Source organism: Gymnogyps californianus, chromosome 3 (assembly GCF_018139145.2).
Source record: "Gymnogyps californianus isolate 813 chromosome 3, ASM1813914v2, whole genome shotgun sequence".
Lineage (NCBI taxonomy): Eukaryota > Metazoa > Chordata > Aves > Accipitriformes > Cathartidae > Gymnogyps > Gymnogyps californianus.
In genome coordinates, this window is record NC_059473.1 from 6,217,000 (window position 1) to 6,236,743 (window position 19,744).

General features: G+C 37.7%; 1 protein-coding gene across 1 annotated transcript in view; it reads left to right on the forward strand.

Annotated features, from left to right (window-relative positions):
• PLCB4 (phospholipase C beta 4) overlaps positions 1 to 19,744 on the forward strand; it is a 193,497-nt gene that overhangs the window by 136,066 nt on the left and 37,687 nt on the right. Inside the window, exons 16-26 of the mRNA XM_050893592.1 lie at positions 74 to 164; positions 1,078 to 1,173; positions 2,711 to 2,811; positions 4,570 to 4,605; positions 7,278 to 7,419; positions 8,062 to 8,146; positions 8,362 to 8,486; positions 10,493 to 10,544; positions 12,838 to 12,940; positions 14,714 to 14,878; positions 17,693 to 17,897. Coding sequence (XP_050749549.1) covers positions 74 to 164; positions 1,078 to 1,173; positions 2,711 to 2,811; positions 4,570 to 4,605; positions 7,278 to 7,419; positions 8,062 to 8,146; positions 8,362 to 8,486; positions 10,493 to 10,544; positions 12,838 to 12,940; positions 14,714 to 14,878; positions 17,693 to 17,897 — 1,201 coding nt within the window. The remainder of the gene's footprint in view (positions 1 to 73; positions 165 to 1,077; positions 1,174 to 2,710; positions 2,812 to 4,569; positions 4,606 to 7,277; positions 7,420 to 8,061; positions 8,147 to 8,361; positions 8,487 to 10,492; positions 10,545 to 12,837; positions 12,941 to 14,713; positions 14,879 to 17,692; positions 17,898 to 19,744) is intronic.

A 19,744-nucleotide genomic window follows, 5' to 3' on the forward strand; every position in this document is an offset into this window, starting at 1 on the left:
GTCAAAATCCCAAATAGGGATACAGAGTGGCCAAATAGCTGTTATTAAGCCTTTTCTTTAAATTATTTTACAGCTTGATCCAGGTAAAGCCTTACCTTCTCCTAATGACCTCAAAAGAAAGATTCTCATAAAGAATAAAAGGCTGAAACCTGAAGTAGAAAAAAGTAAGTAAAGCTTGTCAAGTATTATATTAAACAAAAGTCCAGATAGATACGAATAGACTTTGTTACTAAAGTTTCCAAATTGCTTGTACTTTAGTGTTGGAAGAAAATGAATTATATGTAAATGACACTTTGTTTGCCCTTGTGTTTCATATGAGTGCCAGAGTCTAGGCCTTGATATCAGCATGTAGCATAGGCATAGATAGACCTAGAAATGTAATCCTGGGACTTTTATCAGATTGCTGGTTGAGCTAAAATATAATGCAGATAGAATCTCTTGTAAATTCTGCCTATGCTGGTATGTTTGCATTGCTGTGTTTTTCCAGGATAAGCATAAAATGAAATGGAATTTCAAATTGATCTTCTTGCTATTGTTGCCAGTTCTGATATTTATCTTCTTTCAGTAATAATAATGTTGCTATATTAGTTTCCAGTATGGCTGTAGTGATAAACTCTGGTCCTTCTCCATTCAAAGATAAGCATGCAGACCTTCCACTGGCTTCAGTCATACATGATTGTGTTCATACTGTCTAACTGAAATGCACGTGGGAACACAATTGAAAATCCAAGCACTTTGCCTCAATTTGCATAGATCAAGCACCAAAGAGATAGCTGTCTATTTATTCTTTGAAGAAGTAATATGCTTGCTCCAAAAAGCTTTGAAGTCTATGGAAATATTTTTCTTAACTTCAGTGAGCTTTGGATACAGCCCTTACTGACCACTTTTCAGATCTAACAACAGTGTATGTCTAATGATGCTCTTACTCTGTAAAATTTTATTGCTAACTGAGAACTTAGAGAACCCATTAAATAAAAGTAGGTCTTGGGATCAGAGAATCATTTATGATTGTTCTGATGTATTTCTTTGTGCTACAAACTGTTCATGTCATGACTAATTTATTTTTCTTATTAACAGAACAGCTTGATGCTCTGAAAAAGATGATGGAGGCTGGGGAAACTGCTGCTCCTGTAAATATCCTAGAGGATGATAATGAAGAAGAAATAGAAAGTGGTGAGGATTTCCTAGAGAAGGGCTCTCAAACATTGCCTGTGGTAAATCAGTCGGCTGGCATGAGCAGCTAGTATGCATGTTACCCACATGCCCATGGTCTGTGGCAGCAGCAGTAAGTCTGGGCTCAGTGCAGGACCATTTATACAGACCCTCCAGCCTTACCATCTCATCTCAGATACATACCACAGCTGCTCCTGGCTCTGTGGCAGGCTGTGGTAGGAACGTGAGTTCAGTTGGTGGTACTAGTGGTAATTTTAACTTCAACTTACTGTTTAGAAGTCATATTGGAGCAGCAACCAAGTCAGATTTTCACTGTGTGTGTATGTGTCTGTGAGAGAGACTGGGAAGCTGTGATCTTTGCTTTGAAAACAGATTTTGTCACTATTTTTAATACTTGTGTCAACATCAGATTGGATTATTGCATTATACTTTATAAGGATAAAATGAGGGATAGGATTTTTTCTTGCCAAACTTCAGATATCTTCAGTGTAAACATGCAGATCTGAGCCTGTGATGTGGAATGTGTTTATGGCTAACAGAGAAAAATAGACATATCTAGGGTGTGATTCACCTTGTCTGTTTTAAATGTCCACCTTCAGAAAAGGTAAATCATGCATTGCCTGCAAGTGTCTGAACCAAGATACTGGCCTGTGACCCATGTCATACTGAACATCCCAGCTTTAGCCTACACCTTGGTGCTCTTCTTGGTTTTGTTTTGGTTTTTTTTTTTTTTTTTAAACTAGCACAAAGCCACTGCTGTTGCAGTCAGTAGATATTCTTTGTATTCTTTGGTATCTGTCCTTGCAATGCTAAAAAAGACTGAAGTACAACAATTTTTTGGAGAGGCCTCTCGGTATCTTTCTTCAGGTGATCAAGGAGCACAGAGGAGATTCTGTTGTTTTGCAGGCTGATTTCCATTGGAATGCGTATTTCTAACAGTGTTCTTATTGTGCTGTGTTATTAATTGTGTGCTAGACTACCAAGAGGCTCAAATAAGTACTTTGTAAAATTATTGTTTAAATCCATATGAATAATGTGATTAATCGTTTTGTGTTTGTAAGAGGCCTTTTTAGCTTCTTTGAGTATCACTAGGTTCTAACAGAAAATCACCTGAAAAACAAATGAAAATGATTCCCTATAGTAGAGGCATATAAGGAGACTGTAACAATGCACACAAGAAGCCTGGACACCAGCAACTTTTTACATCTTTATTTAAAGAACTCTGTCTTCATTTCTTGCTATTTCCCCAAGCTTACTGGTTTTTTTTTTTTTACACTTTCGCTAAGCAAATTACTGATTCCTTCAAAAATACAGTAAATAAAATTTCTCTTACTAACCACGTCAAAGCTGTAACAATCTCAGGCCTTAGCTGTAATTTACTACTAATGCTTGGAAATCTAATACCCTGGATTTTATTTCTGTTTTAAAGAAATGTCAAAACCGAACCTGTGCATTCAACTGTCATTTGTTTCATTTCTCACACAAAACCAGCAGTTGCTGTGGTTTTTTGCACTGATCCTTTTTCTTTTCTGTGCAGCTGACCAGGAAGAAGAAGCTCATCCAGAGTACAAATTTGGAAGTGACCTTACCGTAGATGATTACAGTCAAAAAGAATCTGTTGCCATCAGTGTCAAAAAGGTGGGATTGCTTCTTATATATATTTCTTTGGGAGCTTTCCATGGAGGTGGGTGTAAAAGACACTCTGTTTTGTGGAAGCATTACTTCTGACATGTTGTCAGAAGAGTCAAATCCGAGATCTTCACCAGGTTCCTAACTTTTAGGTTCATGAGAAGACGCAATTTTGCAGCCGAAAATACTCTCTGCTTGTTCAGGTAGAATACTTATTGAGGAAGCAGAATCAGTATGTACGGAAACAGTATACAAGTGGAGGATTTGATCAAAAATACTAATTAAAGGCAGCAAGCAGTTTCCTGCTCCTGCCTCTGATATTTTACTTTGCATCTCAGTTGCAGAGCCCTAATATGAGGTGGAATATCGGCTTCCTCGCTCAACAATGTTGGTTTTTTTTTTTTTTTTTTGCAAGGCTGCATCCTGTGTCTTCGTTACAGGGATTCCCTAGGTCATTTTTTATTGTTAACTCTTCAGGTAGGTTCTCCCTTCCACTTACAGCAATGAAAGCAAAATAGGACAATCATTCCGCAGTGGGGTGGTATGGCAGTGGGGCTATACCAGAGAGCCAGCTGGCAGACAGGGTAAGAGTCCCCTTTATTCCACTCATACCTGATTTAGTGCAGTTTATCAGTCTGTGCTTAGTAATTTGAATATTACTTGACAGTAATTAGATACAGAATATTGGAATTCAAAACTAAGCCTGCTCTGGCACTAAAGGCGTTTTTGCTGCTTGCTACAGAAAAAAACCCCACATGTGAGTGCTAAGGTACCTTAGCAGATCATGCTCCTCTGTCACTCAAGTATTTTGGCCACTTCTTCTCTCCTGCCTGGCTACCTTTGCATCTTACTCCAGATAGAAGTATAGGTATGGAAAATCTTTCATAGCACAGATGGCCCTTGGCAGTATGTCTCTAGCAGTATCACCAAGACATCAGACCTGCCTTCTTGGTATCTCTTCAAGTCAACATCTTTGCTTCTTCAGGACTTTTATGAATCCTCCCGTTGAAGTATCGTTTAACTTCTTTGCTCTAGGGCTGGTTTCACTTACTAAGTCAGCTGGTCCTTAATTACCTGAGTGTTTTGGGTTTGGTGTTTTGGGGTTTTTTTGTTGGTTTTTTTTGTTTGCTTTTTTTTCAGATTAGTCACTCATCCTCAGCATATGACCTTGAGTAACTTCTCTGCTTCTTTGCTGATCAGTGATTCGATCTTTATTCTTTAGGAATGTATATTCAGTGCCAAGTCAACATTTATCTAAGATTCTCAGTAGTGGCAGCTTGTAATGGAAGACAGACAGCAGACTGTCCCATTGCAGATAACATCTTGAGATAGGCCTTTTCCAAATGTGGAAATGTAAAGCACAGTTTACAGCAGTCTTAACCCTTAAGTTTTCAGAGCCTGGGCAGTTTGCATATCCAGATCAGATGATCTTTTGTGTTGTCTGGATGTGTCATTCTTTCATTCTTCTCTGTACCTTCCTGTCCACAGCATCTATTGATAGCACTGGTTTGGGCTTAACTGTCTGGTGTCCTCCCTCCTATTCCCATTGCTAGCCAGCTGTTGAATTTCATATCTTGTGTACCCAAACTTGAAAGAAACTGCAAATTTTTGCAAGTGTATGGGACAGATGAGCCACACAGGAAGGTGGAAAAGGGTATACTTTTTGCTAAATGCATTAACTTTTTGAGGATTTTTTTTTTTTTCCTTACTGTGAGTGTTTCCTATTGCTTTTTCTTTGGGTAATGTATATATATTTTTTTTCCTTAGGCTGTTGAAGATTCTGAGCAAGAAAACAATAAAAAGGTGACACATAGGATGTTATGTAGTTTTTTTTTTATTGCTTTATATATAACATACATATTACTTACCATGCATTCATAGTGGTTTGACAATTTTATGCTCAGTTTCACTGCACCTACAGAGTATTTCTGAAAGTGAGTCTACCTCCTTTTGTCCTCTAGGGTTTCTTCTGCTGTACTTTTATACTGGGGTTAGGGCTGTCAGAAAATTTGGAGACAGACAGGAGTGCGTGACTTTTGCCTGCTTAGAAGTGTCTGATCTCAGTCTCAAATGTCATGCACTGGGAAACAGCAGTTCTTTGAATGGTGTTGAGATGTATCATCCCTGCTTCTTTTTTTTTCCTCTTCCCTTACCCTGACTGCACTTTGTTTTCCTCTCTTTTCTTCCTTTTGCTTTCCCTTGGGACTTCTGCATTTATCTTCTCCCAGGAGTCCCTTCTGTAAGACTCTTCCCACCTCCTTCTGGTCTCCTCCTCCGTCTCTTCTCTCATTAAAGCTGCTCCTGTTCCTAACCACACTTTGTTTCAGTCTGTGTTGTTTTCTAAGTGGGTTCTGCTTCTTTTCTTGAGGGGTGGGGAGGTGTAAATAATGTAGAAAGATCAACTTTCCCCCGTTGTTTTTTCTAACCGCTAAAAGAGTCATGTACTGTTGTAACCATTCCTTTGTTTCCGTAGGCTTTAAGAAACATTCCATCCTTACCCCTTTCTAATTCATAGTTTTAAAGTTGTGAACACTGCAAAGAGTATAGCCCATTTAATCTAAAAATTATGGGTCTGCAAGTGCATAAAATAAAATCCATAACCAGTAGATTGTCTTAGAACATTGTCTTAGAGCTAGTGTGTCAGTAATGCAGTCATACAGCTATAGTCTGCAGGGTACTATTGCCTTGGTGCTAAGGCATGCATAATTCCCTTTGACTTCCTTTTCACTGTGATTCATTACTTAGACGTTTATGGATCAAGATAGTAAAATATGATTAGCAATTCTGAGGAGTCAGCAAGAGGCATATTGAAGGAGCCTGGTTTTTTAGAAGATGGGTGGTGAGTTCTTCCTGAATTATTGGCCTTCCAAAAATGAAGACACTGAAAAGGACTAGTTCCTTTGAAGAAATTTGGCCTTAATTTGTTCTAAACTCTATTAACAAGTATTGGCCTAGTAACAATGTCTGTATTCTACTAAGAAAGGGATGTGCCATTTGGCATATTTAGGGAACAGATCTGTGAACCCTCAATATGTGGATTCCTGAAAAGCCGTTGGATTGAGCCCTGGTGATCAGCATTAAAATACGGTATCAGTTTGATTTCATGGGCCACTGGAAGTTTAATTCAGTCTAAAATGGACATAAAACAATGTGTACCTGGACTCATTCTGATAACTCAACTATTCTATGCAGCCAGAAAATGATGTTCCTTGTGACTATAATTGTCTTATCATATCAAGACATAAACTGTTTCACTTCACATGGAATTCACTTTTTTTGAAATGTGTCTGCACTATATGGTAGGTAAAGGTATATGCCCATAATACTGGCAAGTAGTTTCACATTTCCTTTACTCTCCCATCTCCTGAGTAAATGAGTTGCAGTAGTGTAGGTTCTGTGAACTGCATTCTTCTTTCATGAGAAAGGGCTTTGCAGTGCTTCCTGTTACTGACTATTTCCTGATACAATAATGAAGAATTTTCTGACAAACACGGGTTGCATTCTGAAAATAAAAAGCTGTACTGTAAGAATTTTTGAATATACTTAGTACTTCCTTGCAGAAGTTCACTGTCAGCCTACAGTACATTAGATTTTTTGGTAACTGGTTCACTGGTAGGAGAACAAGCAAAAATGTTTGTGGGGAAAATGCCATGAACAGTAAGCCTTGCGGAGTTTGCTTAGATTGACAGAGACCTTTTTCTTTCCTTTCTTTCAGTGAAAAGAATGTGTTTCAAACTGGTTTAGGGAAAGGAGAAAGTTGGACAGGTAGATCCACATGAGAAGCGCTTCCTATTGTGGGTTTCTAGCAGATGAGATACTTGTAGAAAACTTTTGAAGGTCTGTTATAAATATAGTGCATCTTTATGTGAATGACGGATTCAGATTTTTACTAGTTTAAGTGGCTAGGAATATGAGCTTGGTACTGTGTCTCTTGTTGGTCTTGTGACATCTGTTTGTCCAATGAAGGTTGTAATCCCTATATTTTGGTCATGTTTTATTAGTAAAGATTAGCAATTGAACCTATTTGTGTTTTGATGTTGAGAAAGTTCTACTCGGTACCAAGTATGCATTACCCCACCACAGTTGCTATCAGAAAATGTATATTAAATCACAATTCTTAGGAATTTAGTTGACAAAGATAGATCATTATCTCCCACCATTGTTCAGTCTGTTGTAATATTTATCTTTTATCCCAAAGTTATCCTACTAACATCATGTAATATTTACCTACTGCTTAGGAGTTTTTCTGTCATCAGTCCTCTTGCATGCATCCTGTAACATTGAGAGTGTTTGGTGCATATATCAGTAAGAAAATAAATCTTAATTTGTGACATTAAATTTCCACTTTTCTTGTATTAATTTGCACTTTCTTTAACTTTCTGCAGATTTGGGTATAATTTTGTGTCGTGTTTGAAAATTCCAACAATAGTGTTTGCACACACAAATGGTGATTATTCTTTTTAATGTGTTTTCAGGGTTTAGTAACTGTTGAAGATGAACAAGCGTGGATGGCATCTTACAAATATGTAGGTGCCACAACCAATATACATCCATATTTATCAACAATGGTCAACTATGCTCAACCTGTAAAATTTCAAGGTTTCGATGTAGCAGAAGGTAACATAAAAGGTTGAATGAAATAAAAGTATTTGTCTGCTTACTCTAGGTAGTTTTTTAATCTCTGCATTTCCTGAGTTTAGAAATGGCGTAAGACTTTTATAGTTTAATGACCGTCATCAGTATGCTTTTAGATCTCTGTTTCCTTGAATGTAAAGTTAGCATGTTATTCTGTTGGTCATCCACACGGAGTCACTAAATTACTGGGAGAATATGAAGCTGTTGAGGTTGATTATATTCTATAGGCCTTTCCAACTAAACTGGGTTTTTTAGTTCATCTTTCTGTAAAGTAAGGTGAGCGTGATTGTCACAGTGGTCAGCAGTTAGCTGATGCTTTCCTATTGCACACTCGACCATTTATCATGTTGTTTTGCCTTATCTAGCCACACAACACAGGCTCTGAATCACAATTTTGTCCTAAACAAGAAATGAAAGTTTTGTTGATCTCCCAGGAAGTGAAAGAAAAAAGCAAGTCAGAAATATTATGAAATTTCTCTTCAGTATAATTTGATTCTATAAGTGGCAGATAATGGGGAAACAGACCAGAATTTGTTATATCCTACTATTACATATAGTGCCTGATTTTGAATTTTGATTCGTCATTACAGAAGTGTTTTAAAATGTCTTGTCTTTTCTTTCTAGAACGTAATATTCATCATAATATGTCCTCTTTCAATGAATCAGTTGGACTAGGGTATTTGAAGACCCATGCCATTGAGTTTGTGAAGTATCCTTTCACCTCCTCATACCACTTCTCTACTAATGCTACAAATAAACAAGTGTACCTTTCTAGATTTAGTGTTCCATGTCTATAAAGGAAAAGGGAAAGTAGGTCATAGGATGAGAGATAGTAAGATTAACGTAAGAAATATTGAAGATACCAGAATATGACCATACATTTCTATGATGTTTTTATTTCATTTTCCTTGATGAATTATACAGTTATAATAAACGACAAATGAGTCGGATATACCCAAAGGGAGGCCGAGTGGATTCCAGTAATTACATGCCTCAAATTTTCTGGAACGCTGGCTGCCAGATGGTCTCACTGAACTATCAGACCCCAGGTAGGCAGCAGCGACGAGTGAACCTCAATCCTAAAGAATGGCTTGGGCAGTAACTGTCAAACAGATGCCATAGATTTGCTTCTGGCATTTTTTGAGGAAACAGACATATGGCTAAATAATACGGTGGGTGGAATTACAGAAGCGTAAGACAAGGAGCAATAAAAAAGCCATACATAGAAGGAAAATTCAGTTCCCTTTCATGGAAAAATAAGGGAGTACTGCAACTTCTCACATAAATGATAATGTTTTATTAATAAAAGTATTAATTGCAGGGAAATCACTGTTTTCACAAAACACAGCTTTAGCAGTTAGGTGCATGTCTCCAAAGTAAAGATGAAGGAGTGAACAAATTAAGATGGTAAAAAGTAATGACTATGTGCCAAATGCATTTCTAGACCAGTTATTGTGAAGTGTTAGAGTCATGTGTTCAGCATCAGAGAATGGGGTCTGAGATCCCAGCTGAGAGAATGATGCCAGGGAATGTAAATGCCTCTCCACAGCGTAAACTGAGAGAGGTATTGTTCCTGTTCAATGAAGGTGTGAGTATAACAGGGTAGGGTTTTTTGTTGTTTTGTGGGGTTTTGTTTTTGTTTTTGTTTTTTTAATTATTCTAGGAATGTCTTCAGTCATATATGTAACAGACTAGTTTTTCCATTTTCTTTTTCTGGCTGCGATAGTGCTTTTGTGCTTGCTTCCCGGCCTCCCCGCCCCCCCCAACGGTGTCTTTGGTATAATGATCATACCCTCAGTTCTGTCCCGCAAAGCTTTGCACTGATTTCGCTAGCTGAGGAAGCAAGAGAAAGCTGTACTGGAATACACTGCTTGTAAAGCACTCCACTGGACATGATATGGAGGTTGGAGCGGATATGCAAGCTTCACTCTGCTCCCAACACTGCGTCTGCCCACTGCATGTCATTCTCAACCCCTTTATATTGCAAAATAAGAGTGGTAATTGTATAATTGGAAGTGAGCAACTTTCCTGTATTAGTCTTCTATGATCCAACTGTGCTGTCGGGCTGAAGAGTAATTGAGGAAATACAAGTTAAGGCAGCACATTAAAGCGAATAATAACTGATATGAGCATATGAGAATCTTGTATTTTGTATAATGGAGAACATACAGAAAAGATTTTGTTCCCTTTTGAAGGTAGGGTCTGTTGGGCAAGAGAATACCTGCGTTATCACTAAACAAGGATATTGTATTCTAGTGTAATGGGAAACCTGCAGGAAAACATTTTATTTTTTACGAAGTTTGGGAGAGGGTTGGATGGGAGGGGGGTTATTATGTGTTTACTATCTGTCTTTATATACAAGTGCCGTAATAGTGCATTGAATAAAACTCAGATGCTTTAAATGTTGAAAGTAAGTAATGCTGCTGTGATCTTTGTGGTTTCTTTTTGTGGTATTTTATTCAATTAAGCCCATAGAAAACCAGTGTGATATTCATCTCACCTTCTTTAAGACATCAGGATACAGACAGCTTCATCGGAGGTAGTTGTCAATGGTCACTGTAGAGAAATACATAGTTCTAGGATGTCTCATCTAGTATATTTTATATGTTTGTCTGAGACTGAGATTAATTGCATTGTTAAAGTGCCTGTATCCATCCATTATTCGAAGTGATTCTAGATCACTAGCAGAAATGGAGACATCTGTACTGTAGATACCAAAAGTTAGATGATGGAAATCCCATCCCAGGCACTTAACATGACCACAGTGTGATGCTTCTCTGCCTACCAGGTGTGTTTGAATTCAGGGAGAGACTGTTTTCTAAGCACAGCGTAGACTTCAGCTTGGTTGATAAAGCTGTTACTACTGTGAAGAAATCTGAAGTTTTCCTATTGCTTCCTTTTATTTCTTAGATGTATGTGTTTTATATGCATTAAATTTAATTTTTATTTAAACTGATTATTCTGGACAAACAGTCTTATTTTCTTTTCTAAAAAGGACTGTTCATGATCTGCATTATTCAGAAGGAAAGATAGTAATTTTTTTCTCTCTTGACAGATTTAGCAATGCAGTTGAATCAAGGAAAATTTGAATATAATGGATCATGTGGGTGAGTGATATGATTTAAACTGTTGTCACTGTGTATCCCAATCCTTTACTATGGTTTTAATAAAATTTTGTCACTATTAATTATGTGTTACAAAAGAAAAATGGGATGCTAGGTGAAGAGTAGAAATTAGCAGAATTCAGGGAGAATTATCCCCTGCAAGGAGGTATTCTGATGAATATGCTTTTTAATTATGCCCAGTTTTTAAAGATGAGATAGAAGAGGCTTTGTGTGCAAATTATGAAGAAGATCATGAATACCATACACAGTTATTTAAATACATCTTCAGCTTCTGTTCTCAATCTTTCTTTGAAGATATGCCTCAGAATGGAGATTCATTGCACAGTTCACAGAATTGCCAAATTTACTTGGACAGGTTGAGTCTTAGTACATAGGGAACATTTTTTTAATCTGTGTACTTTAGTTGGAGAGCAGATTTCACAGAGAATACTGAACTGTTTCATCTCTCTAAGTTCTTGCTCCTGACTTTTGCATTAAAAGGGATGCTCAACTGATGTTGATAGATTTTTCTCAAATGTTGAGTTTATACCTTAATTGGATAGGCTGTTCGTTAACATCAAGAGAAGGGAGAAGTTTGATGAATTATAGGAAATGACAGTCCAGAAACACATTAAAATCTGCAAACTCATCCTGGGAAGAAACAACTCTTTTACTAATGCAGATCTTATTCAGAAAGAAAATCTGAGTAGATGAAGCTTGGTAAAATTCCTCGTCTGCAGAATGGGCAACATAGTGCTTTGCCACTCCATGCCTTTATTTCAGTTGTGAACTCTCCGGATAGAAGCTGTTGGGTTTCACAAAGGCGCAGTCTCTGGTCATTTCAGTCAGAATAACAAAAATAGAAGAAAACCAAAACTTTTTTTATGCAGGGTAGGGTTCCTTACTTGTTTGACCCACAAGCCTCGTAAAAGAGCACCTATTCATTCTTGCCAAATGTTCTGAAGGACAGGCATAATTATCAGCTAAATTCCTTGATTCTTATGTCAGTCTTCTGGTATTACAGTAATATAGTGGTATATTTTTATATGCATTATAAATGTGGTGCTGTTTCAGTCACAAAAACATGCAGGGCAATGAAAATAAAAAATTACATTTCCTTCTGTCTGTACTCCTTTTTTCTCTGAATTAGAGTTTTCATGCTGGTGAAACAAGATTGAGTCACTCCAGCTTCAGCATTTTTTACTTCAGCAGGCCTGAAGCAGAGGCTAAGGATGTTTCTGATAGTTCCCTTATGCCCATAACCTACTTTAAATTAATAAAATATTATGAAATCACACACATTTATAATGTAAGAAAAATGAGGAATATTACTTTCCTAAACAAAAGCCACATTATGAAAAAATGGGAAAAAACATTGACATTCTTTCCATTGGAATTTTTCCAGCATTTTTAAGTTATTTTTTAATTCTATCTAGGCCTTTATAACATTGTGTACCAGTGATTCACTAGAGAGACTAAGGGTGGATAAAAAATAATCTTTTAGCAGCTGTTGTCTGTCAGGGCTGCAGAATTAGCAAGATCACTCCAGTTACACGTTTTCTTCCACCAGTGGAAGAGAACCCCTGTCATGTGTAGCACAGCGTTTCTGTGATCAACTGCTATTTCGTTTTGATGGCAGAATCCTTGGGTTTTGATTCATCAGAGCACGTATTGGCTTCATTGATATGTTGATCAAGTGTATAGTCCTCAGGGATGTATTGTAAGTGTTATTATGGTAGTACCTTTCATGCTACTATAATTAACAATCTGTCAGCACTGACATTATCAGCTGTTTCCCCCAAGGTTTTATAACCGAGATGAAAAAATTAGCTTCAAGCTGAAATTTATTGCATGAGTCTTGACTCTATGGAACTGCTTCATTTAAAAACATAAAACTGAATAAGCCCTCTGTATTTTTCCAAAGTGTTAAAGAATTAAAACAAATGAGAGCATCTACTTTTTATTATATGATAACTCGCTGTATTTTTAAAATGTATTATTCAATTATTTTGAAATGTCCTTGATTATATTACATTTATTTTCATCTTGAAATCCAGGGTTGATTTCATCTCTCAGTAGCTGGTAATTCAAAATTAAGATTAAAATTTATCTGTATTCTAGGCAACCATCATATTTCCTTCTACTTCCTCACACTTGCAGCTAGAATGATAGTCTGTATTTTACAGTGCTGTAGGAGAGTTCATTGTTTAAAGCTAGAACATTCATTTTATTTGTATTTAATACAATTTTAATTTCCACACAAGAATAATTTTCTTCTTCTTTTCCTTGAAATAAGGTATCTACTTAAACCAGATTTCATGCGACGACCAGATCGAACGTTTGACCCTTTCTCTGAAACTCCTGTAGATGGTGTAATTGCTGCAACATGTTCTGTACAGGTAAAACAGCAATAGACAAACTTCTGTCATCTTACCACATCCAAAATCACATTTAAATGTCAATGGAAATAGGATATCTACAGAAAAAGTGTTTGGATTGTGTGGATTTCATCAGATTGTTTCCATTGTTGTTTTTTTTTTTATATTTCTGGCTAAGCCACCTATGTTTACTTGATCTGAGTGGAACATGATAGAATTAAAATGGTTTGCTATTACACATTATCACTGCATTTTAAACCCCCTCATCCTCTTTTTGAATTACATCAGTCCACAAAAATGAATGAGTGAAGTTCATTTCTGTGGACACTATGAAATTGTACAAATATCACTTGTCACCATAGAGCAGGGAGGAATATGGGCACACATGGACAGGATATTTTCAAAATAAGTAAAGAAAAATGGTTCATGTGATGGAGGTCCTTACTTTGGAGTTATCTATGAGTAACAAAGTCCATAAAACTTCTGTTGTAGTTCTAAAGCATAGTTAGGTATCACATTTTGGAAGGAGGCTGACAATTGTAAAACCTGGTTTGTGACTTGACACTCTACTGTCTTTGCTCAAATACCTTATGTGCAGCTTAACAGAAGACTTAAGCTTTCAGTTACCACATTCTATGAGCAGCATGGAAATTTCAAACTCTCTCCAACCAAGGGTTCATTGTGCATTCTAGACTTTTAACTAAGTTTCATTTGCACCTCCAGAAAAACAAAAACTTTTTATTGATGTTGTTTTTCTTTAACGTTAATGACAGCACAGTCCCTCCAAGAAGGAAGTGGGATCTGATGGTGAGAACAGAAGTTCTAAGTATCACTAGAGATAGTTCTTAGATCACATATTTTGCCACTTGGTCTTCTTGTGTGACTAAAACTAGTATAAAATTCCATATAAATTCTATTATAAAGGAGTTGAGTGGACCGAAGCCAGTGATGGTACTGCTCAGCCACATAACTTTTCAGATTCATTATCCAGAGTGTTCCCTTGGAAGAATCTTAGATCATGAAAAGGACAGGACTTGAAATGAGCTTAGGTCTGTGAAATCGTGTTTCGTGTCTTTTTTCTTCCCTCCTTGATCATAGTAATGAAAACATTAGCTGTATTTTTAAGTAGTAGATCATCTTGATGGAATAAAAATTTTCCCTGGAGTAATCACCTGCTGTGGCTAGATTAATCTTGACTTGGAGTAAAATTGCAACAAATCTTCATATGCATAACAATATAGAGAAGTTGTGCGGGTTTTTTGTTTGTTTGCTTTTTAAGCATCCTACGCTTCCCAGACACATAATATGGAGTTAGACTGACATGTGATTAGTTTAAAACCTTTACCTAAGTGAAAGCAGAGCAATAACTTCCTTTCACCTCTTTGTAGTCAAGACACATAATAGATGACAGTGCTTCCAAACAGAAGGTTTAAAGTTGCAGGATAGCAGTGCCCAACCTGGTTGTTTCATTCAGTGTTTTTCAGTAATACAGTGAACGCATCTGTGAGACATCAGCTAATTGGGCTGACTGACTTACAGCTGTTAATACCATAGCGCAATGAGCACAATCATTTCAAATTCAGGATATATTTAAGGTCTTATCACAAAAGCTTTTCTAAAGAAGTGCAATTTTAGCACTAAACACACCATTTGCATATGATGAAATAAATATATCTGTTCTGTATGAAGCATTTTTCAGACTGCTGTCAATAAAACCCCCCAATATTTCCAGTATTCATAAAATGCTGTGTACTTTGTATTGCTTTTCCTTACTGCTCTGTTATTATGTTGCAGGTAATATCTGGTCAGTTCTTATCAGACAAAAAAATCGGTACGTATGTAGAAGTGGATATGTATGGTTTACCCACGGACACGATACGTAAAGAATTTCGAACACGCATGGTGATGAACAATGGTCTGAACCCTGTTTACAATGAAGAATCATTTGTATTTCGAAAGGTAGGATATTTGGAAAGCACAGTTTGTGGTTGCCAGCCCTTTTGCATATGAGCATCTTTGCTCACTTGAGCCGCCCCTCCCTGCTTCAGTGTGACTGCTCACATGAATAAGTACTGCTCCCATGAAAAAGGGTTTGTAGGGTTCCTTTTTACTACAGTAAACAATCTAAAGCTGAAATAAGCTTTCAAGAGGTTGTTTGGGGTTTTTGTTGTTTTTTTTTTTTTATTTTGCTTTGTTTTGTTTTTCTAATGGATAACCTCTGTAGCTGTCACATGATTTGTTTTGTTTCTGTTTGGCTTTTCCCTTCCCTTTGCTTCCTCCTCCCACTTGGAGGTAGCCACCTCTTCTGTGGCCATGCCTGTGTTCAAGGTATGCAGTCTGCTCAGAATGAGCCCCCGCTGGTGGACACCATCATTCCTTGGAGATTTCTTCTTCCCTGCCCTGGCAGTGGCTGCTATCTTGCACTGTTCCTTCAGCCCAGAGGGCAGGTGAGATGCTGCATCCAAAGCTAAGGTCAATGTTATTACATGGAAAAGTTGGAAGGGTGCTGTGTTCCTCAGACGTGTTGCCAGCTCCCTCCTTCACTAGTCCATGTGCATCATGTACCTTTTTCTTTTTATTTTTTTTTTTTAAATAACAAAAGAAAAACAAACCTTTTTTCTTGGTATGGGGGATTTAAAGAGAGAGATCAGTTGTCCGTGTTTAGGTTTTCTCTCTCAGTCTTTATATATATGATACTTTTTTTTTTTCTGTTGGCTGGAGTTTCATCCAGACTACATGTGTTAGCAGTGCTGTCTTTGATAACGTCTGTTTTGCTTACACCTGTTTTGTTGTCATGCAAAATTGTTGCTCTTTTATTCCAAAGTGACAGACTTTGCCAAGTGGTGATAACACTTCGCACTTGGTTATATTACATACATAATCTGCTTTCTTAACAGTATAACCAGTTTTTAATAGAAATGTAGTTAATCCAAGAAGTTTTTCTGGACTCAGATCTATTCTGGAATGAATGGGACTTCAGGTGCTTTTCTCCGTATAAGAGGAGGCGCAGGGAAGATGCTTAGGTACAATGACAGGCAGTCATGCTGCCCATGGCTTGCTGGCCATATGGCCAGCATCTGCTGCTTTCTGATTTCGTAAGTCAAAAGGCCCATAAACAACAGGGTGCACACAGCTTCAGTCTAAAAGGGGGATACCTGTGTATTGTGGCATGGGTACAGTGGCTGATGCCAATATTCCTCGGACTTTCTGCTCTACTCTGCAATGAACAATTACATGGTCGCACATTCTCTCGAATAACTCATACTGTAAGTCAGCCAAGAGATTATTTTCCTTCATCTCAGATCCTTATCATATCAGGCTTAGCATTGTAATCAAGACATACGTTGATGACCAAGCAGATGAGTGGCATAAACACAGCAGGAACAATTCCTGTGGTTGGAGGAAATGAAGGCGTGGGGTGCACAGTGCTAAAATGTCATGAGGGCGGAAGTGCCTACCAGGATACCATAGAACAAATTAATGGAGAGGGAACGATAAACTACATAGTCCCCACTCCTGCTCTCTAGCAAATCTATACCTGAGCCCATCATGTAATGAAAGATGTGCTGATCTGTGGCCTGTAGAGGAGAGATCTTACCTGCCCTGTTTGGGTTACAGTGTTCTCCTCAAGCTGATGTTTAATCCTACACAGTTGCTCTCAGGTAATGTGTTTGATTGTTCTTCTGTCATGTTTTCTTGTTTTTATTTAATTAAAATAAAGCTTCAGTCATTCTAACCCAAGTTCTGTGTTGTCGCTCTGTTGTGTAAGGGGGAGGACGGGGTGAGTGCTGGCGGTAACCTGTGCTGGGAGTGCTAAGTTATAATCAAGTAGAGCAGGATATCCCTGAATAGCTCAGGTGGGTTCGGAGACCAAAAGCATACTTTATTTTATGCCCTCTAAGACTGAAAATGAAAGTGGTAGAGGGAAAGTCTAAGGGAGATAGCAGATGCAGTTTACTTAGGTCTTCCCTTTTGTCCCATAAACGTTGATGAACAGAGCCAGGTAGGGAAGGAGTGGGAAGACCTTTCCCAGCATACAGTCGAGGCAGGCTGGTAGAGAAGCTGCACCTCTCAGTTAGGCTGTCTTCTCCTCACTGCTCTGTGCACAGAGGCAGCACCTTTGTTCCAGGGAAGGCAGGGGATTTTTTTGTTACTGTTTTGATTGATCCAGATGGGGGCTGGTAGCATCCCTGCCCACCACGCATACCATGTACCCTTTGTGTCGTGAGTACAGCACACCCACTTCTGCTGGCAGCACGCCATTTCAGCAGGTCTGTCACCCTGTCCTGCTTCTCCCCTTTGCAGAACTCATAGTTCAGCATACATCCCCATCAGCTTGTGCTTGCGCTCTTTCCGTTCTTCATTGTCCTTTTGGATACATCCCAAATCCCATCTTCCTGTCATAATTCCTCCTGATTCAGCACTATCTACCCTTCGATTGCCACTGTATCTGTCATTTCCCATGTAGTATTTACCTGCCTTCTTATCGATGTCACCAGTCTTTGGTAGTGAAAAATAAATATGCAAAATATTTAGCTAGTGTAACTGTAAGCTGCAGGATTTGCATATTCTGAAATCTACCCATTATTTAGGGTGAAAAAAAGCTTTTCTAGGAAAGATTAATCTTAAAGTGTGCAGTTTGCAGGGAATGACATTATCTTACAGTGATGATAGTCTGTTTCTGGCATACAAAGTGAATGGTTCAAACATGGGAGGCGGGGAGGATGCTACTGTATTAGAGTCACTTAATTTCTTCATTTTATGACTTTCCAGGTTATTCTCCCTGATCTTGCTGTCCTGAGAATAGCAGTGTATGATGACAATAATAAGTTGATTGGTCAGAGGATCCTGCCTCTGGATGGTCTGCAAGCAGGTTACAGACACATTTCCCTTCGGAATGAGGGCAACAAACCACTCTCTCTTCCAACGGTTTTCTGCAACATTGTGCTTAAAACATATGTGCCTGATGGTTTTGGAGGTGAGAGAAACCTGTGTCTCAGTGTGCTGTAGATCTTGAGCGTTGGTGTGGAAGTACTGAAGTACTGTGGTGTCAGTATGCCAGCCAGAAGCAGACACACAATGCTGGAGGATTGGAAGGATTTAGTATTTTAACTCCTTGGAAACCCTGCATATTCAGTTAAGAAATCAGCTTTCAGACCAAGTGCCTGCCTCAGTGATAATGATAATGACATGTATCTGTTAAATGACAAAATAATGTGGAAAATAAGCTAATACTAGTTAGCTCAATTTGATTTTCTCTGTTGACATTTTGGGAAGATTCTTATTTTGATTTTTTTTTTTTAAATTACATTTTTTCTGACATAAATATTTGTAAGGTTAACATGTACTTTAGCTATATTGTTTGGCTTATAGGTATAAACAATTGATACAGAATCTAGACGTGTTTCTTCAAACACAACCACTTTGGTATTCTTGAGAATATTAGCATATTGTTAAAAATGGACAGTGAAATAATTTAGCATCCAAAACCTTTCTGCATTTTTCTCTCACAATTTTACATGTTTTTAGTGTGGTTTAATTATTTTTGGGTTTTCAGGAAAGTCATTTTTCATGTGAGCCATTTCCATGATCAGGTTGGCAGGGCCATGGTCATTTATACTGAGCTGTGGCAAATTGCCACAAGTGGATAGGAACAAACAGCTGAGAGTAATCATTACACCACTTAAATCAGTGTAATGGGTAAGTTCACCCTGAGGGTGTACTTCTGGGAAATGTTTTCTTCACTGCAGATGAAGTTCGCTTGTACGTTAGACAATACGTAAACCATTTAAACCTGTAAAGTAGAAATTGCGCTAAACGTTAGTGCTCTGACTCTGCAGCAAAATGAAGTTCACCTTAGAGTTGATTGGTGAAACATTATTGATAAAAATGATGTTTTGCTCTTTGCAAAAATGATTTCAAACCTACTGTCTATGCAAAGAATTACTGCCACTTCTCTGAGTGTCATTTCCATAATACAAACTGGAGAAAGGGAAGGCTTACCTAACATATTAGATAGTGTATCTTTAAGTCTATGTTTGCTGGTATGTATCCAGGCTTTAAAAAAAAGTGAGCAGGCCTAGACTTCAGTAACAATATTTCATGGAAAAAGTTAAGCATTTACAGAAGCATTTGTGTTGTTCATACGTGAAATCTTGGTTGCTGGCAAGTCAGCTGGACTTTTGCCACAGGTCTTGGAGCACTATCATGCCTTTATGCAGCATGTTTCATCTATGGTATTTAACTTCAGAGACTTAGTCTCAAGACAAATGTAAGCTTCTGCTTAAGCTTCAGATTCTCAAGGCAGTAATTGAACCTTGAATCTAAGGGACACATTTAAGCATGTGCTTTAATTCTTTCCTGAACTTAAGCTTTTGACAATAAATGACTCAGTTAAAATATTTTCTAAACTAGGAAGATGCTTCTGATTTGGGATTGATGTTTTTCTGAATGATACCACACTTTTTCTAAGAGTAGAATTTAAACTTAGCAGAGTTTGATGTGGCTCAAGCTGCTGAGTGTGCTGGTCACATAGGGAGGAAATATTTTTTATTTTCTTTTTTAAACTGCATTATACAAATTCAGAAGTGAAAGGCTTGTTTTTCAAAGAGAATTTGAACACCAGTTTAGAATTTGCAAATTGTGTGCAGTTCAATACTGGATGATTTACTACATTGTCAGCTTTTCTACAGATGATTTATCTGGTAGAGGTAAGGACATAGAAAAACATTACTACCCCTAAGTAACAGTATCATTACAGTAAAATGCTACTAGAATGAGAGAACTGGTTGTCATAGATTACTGTCAGTGTTGGGAAAAACAGAC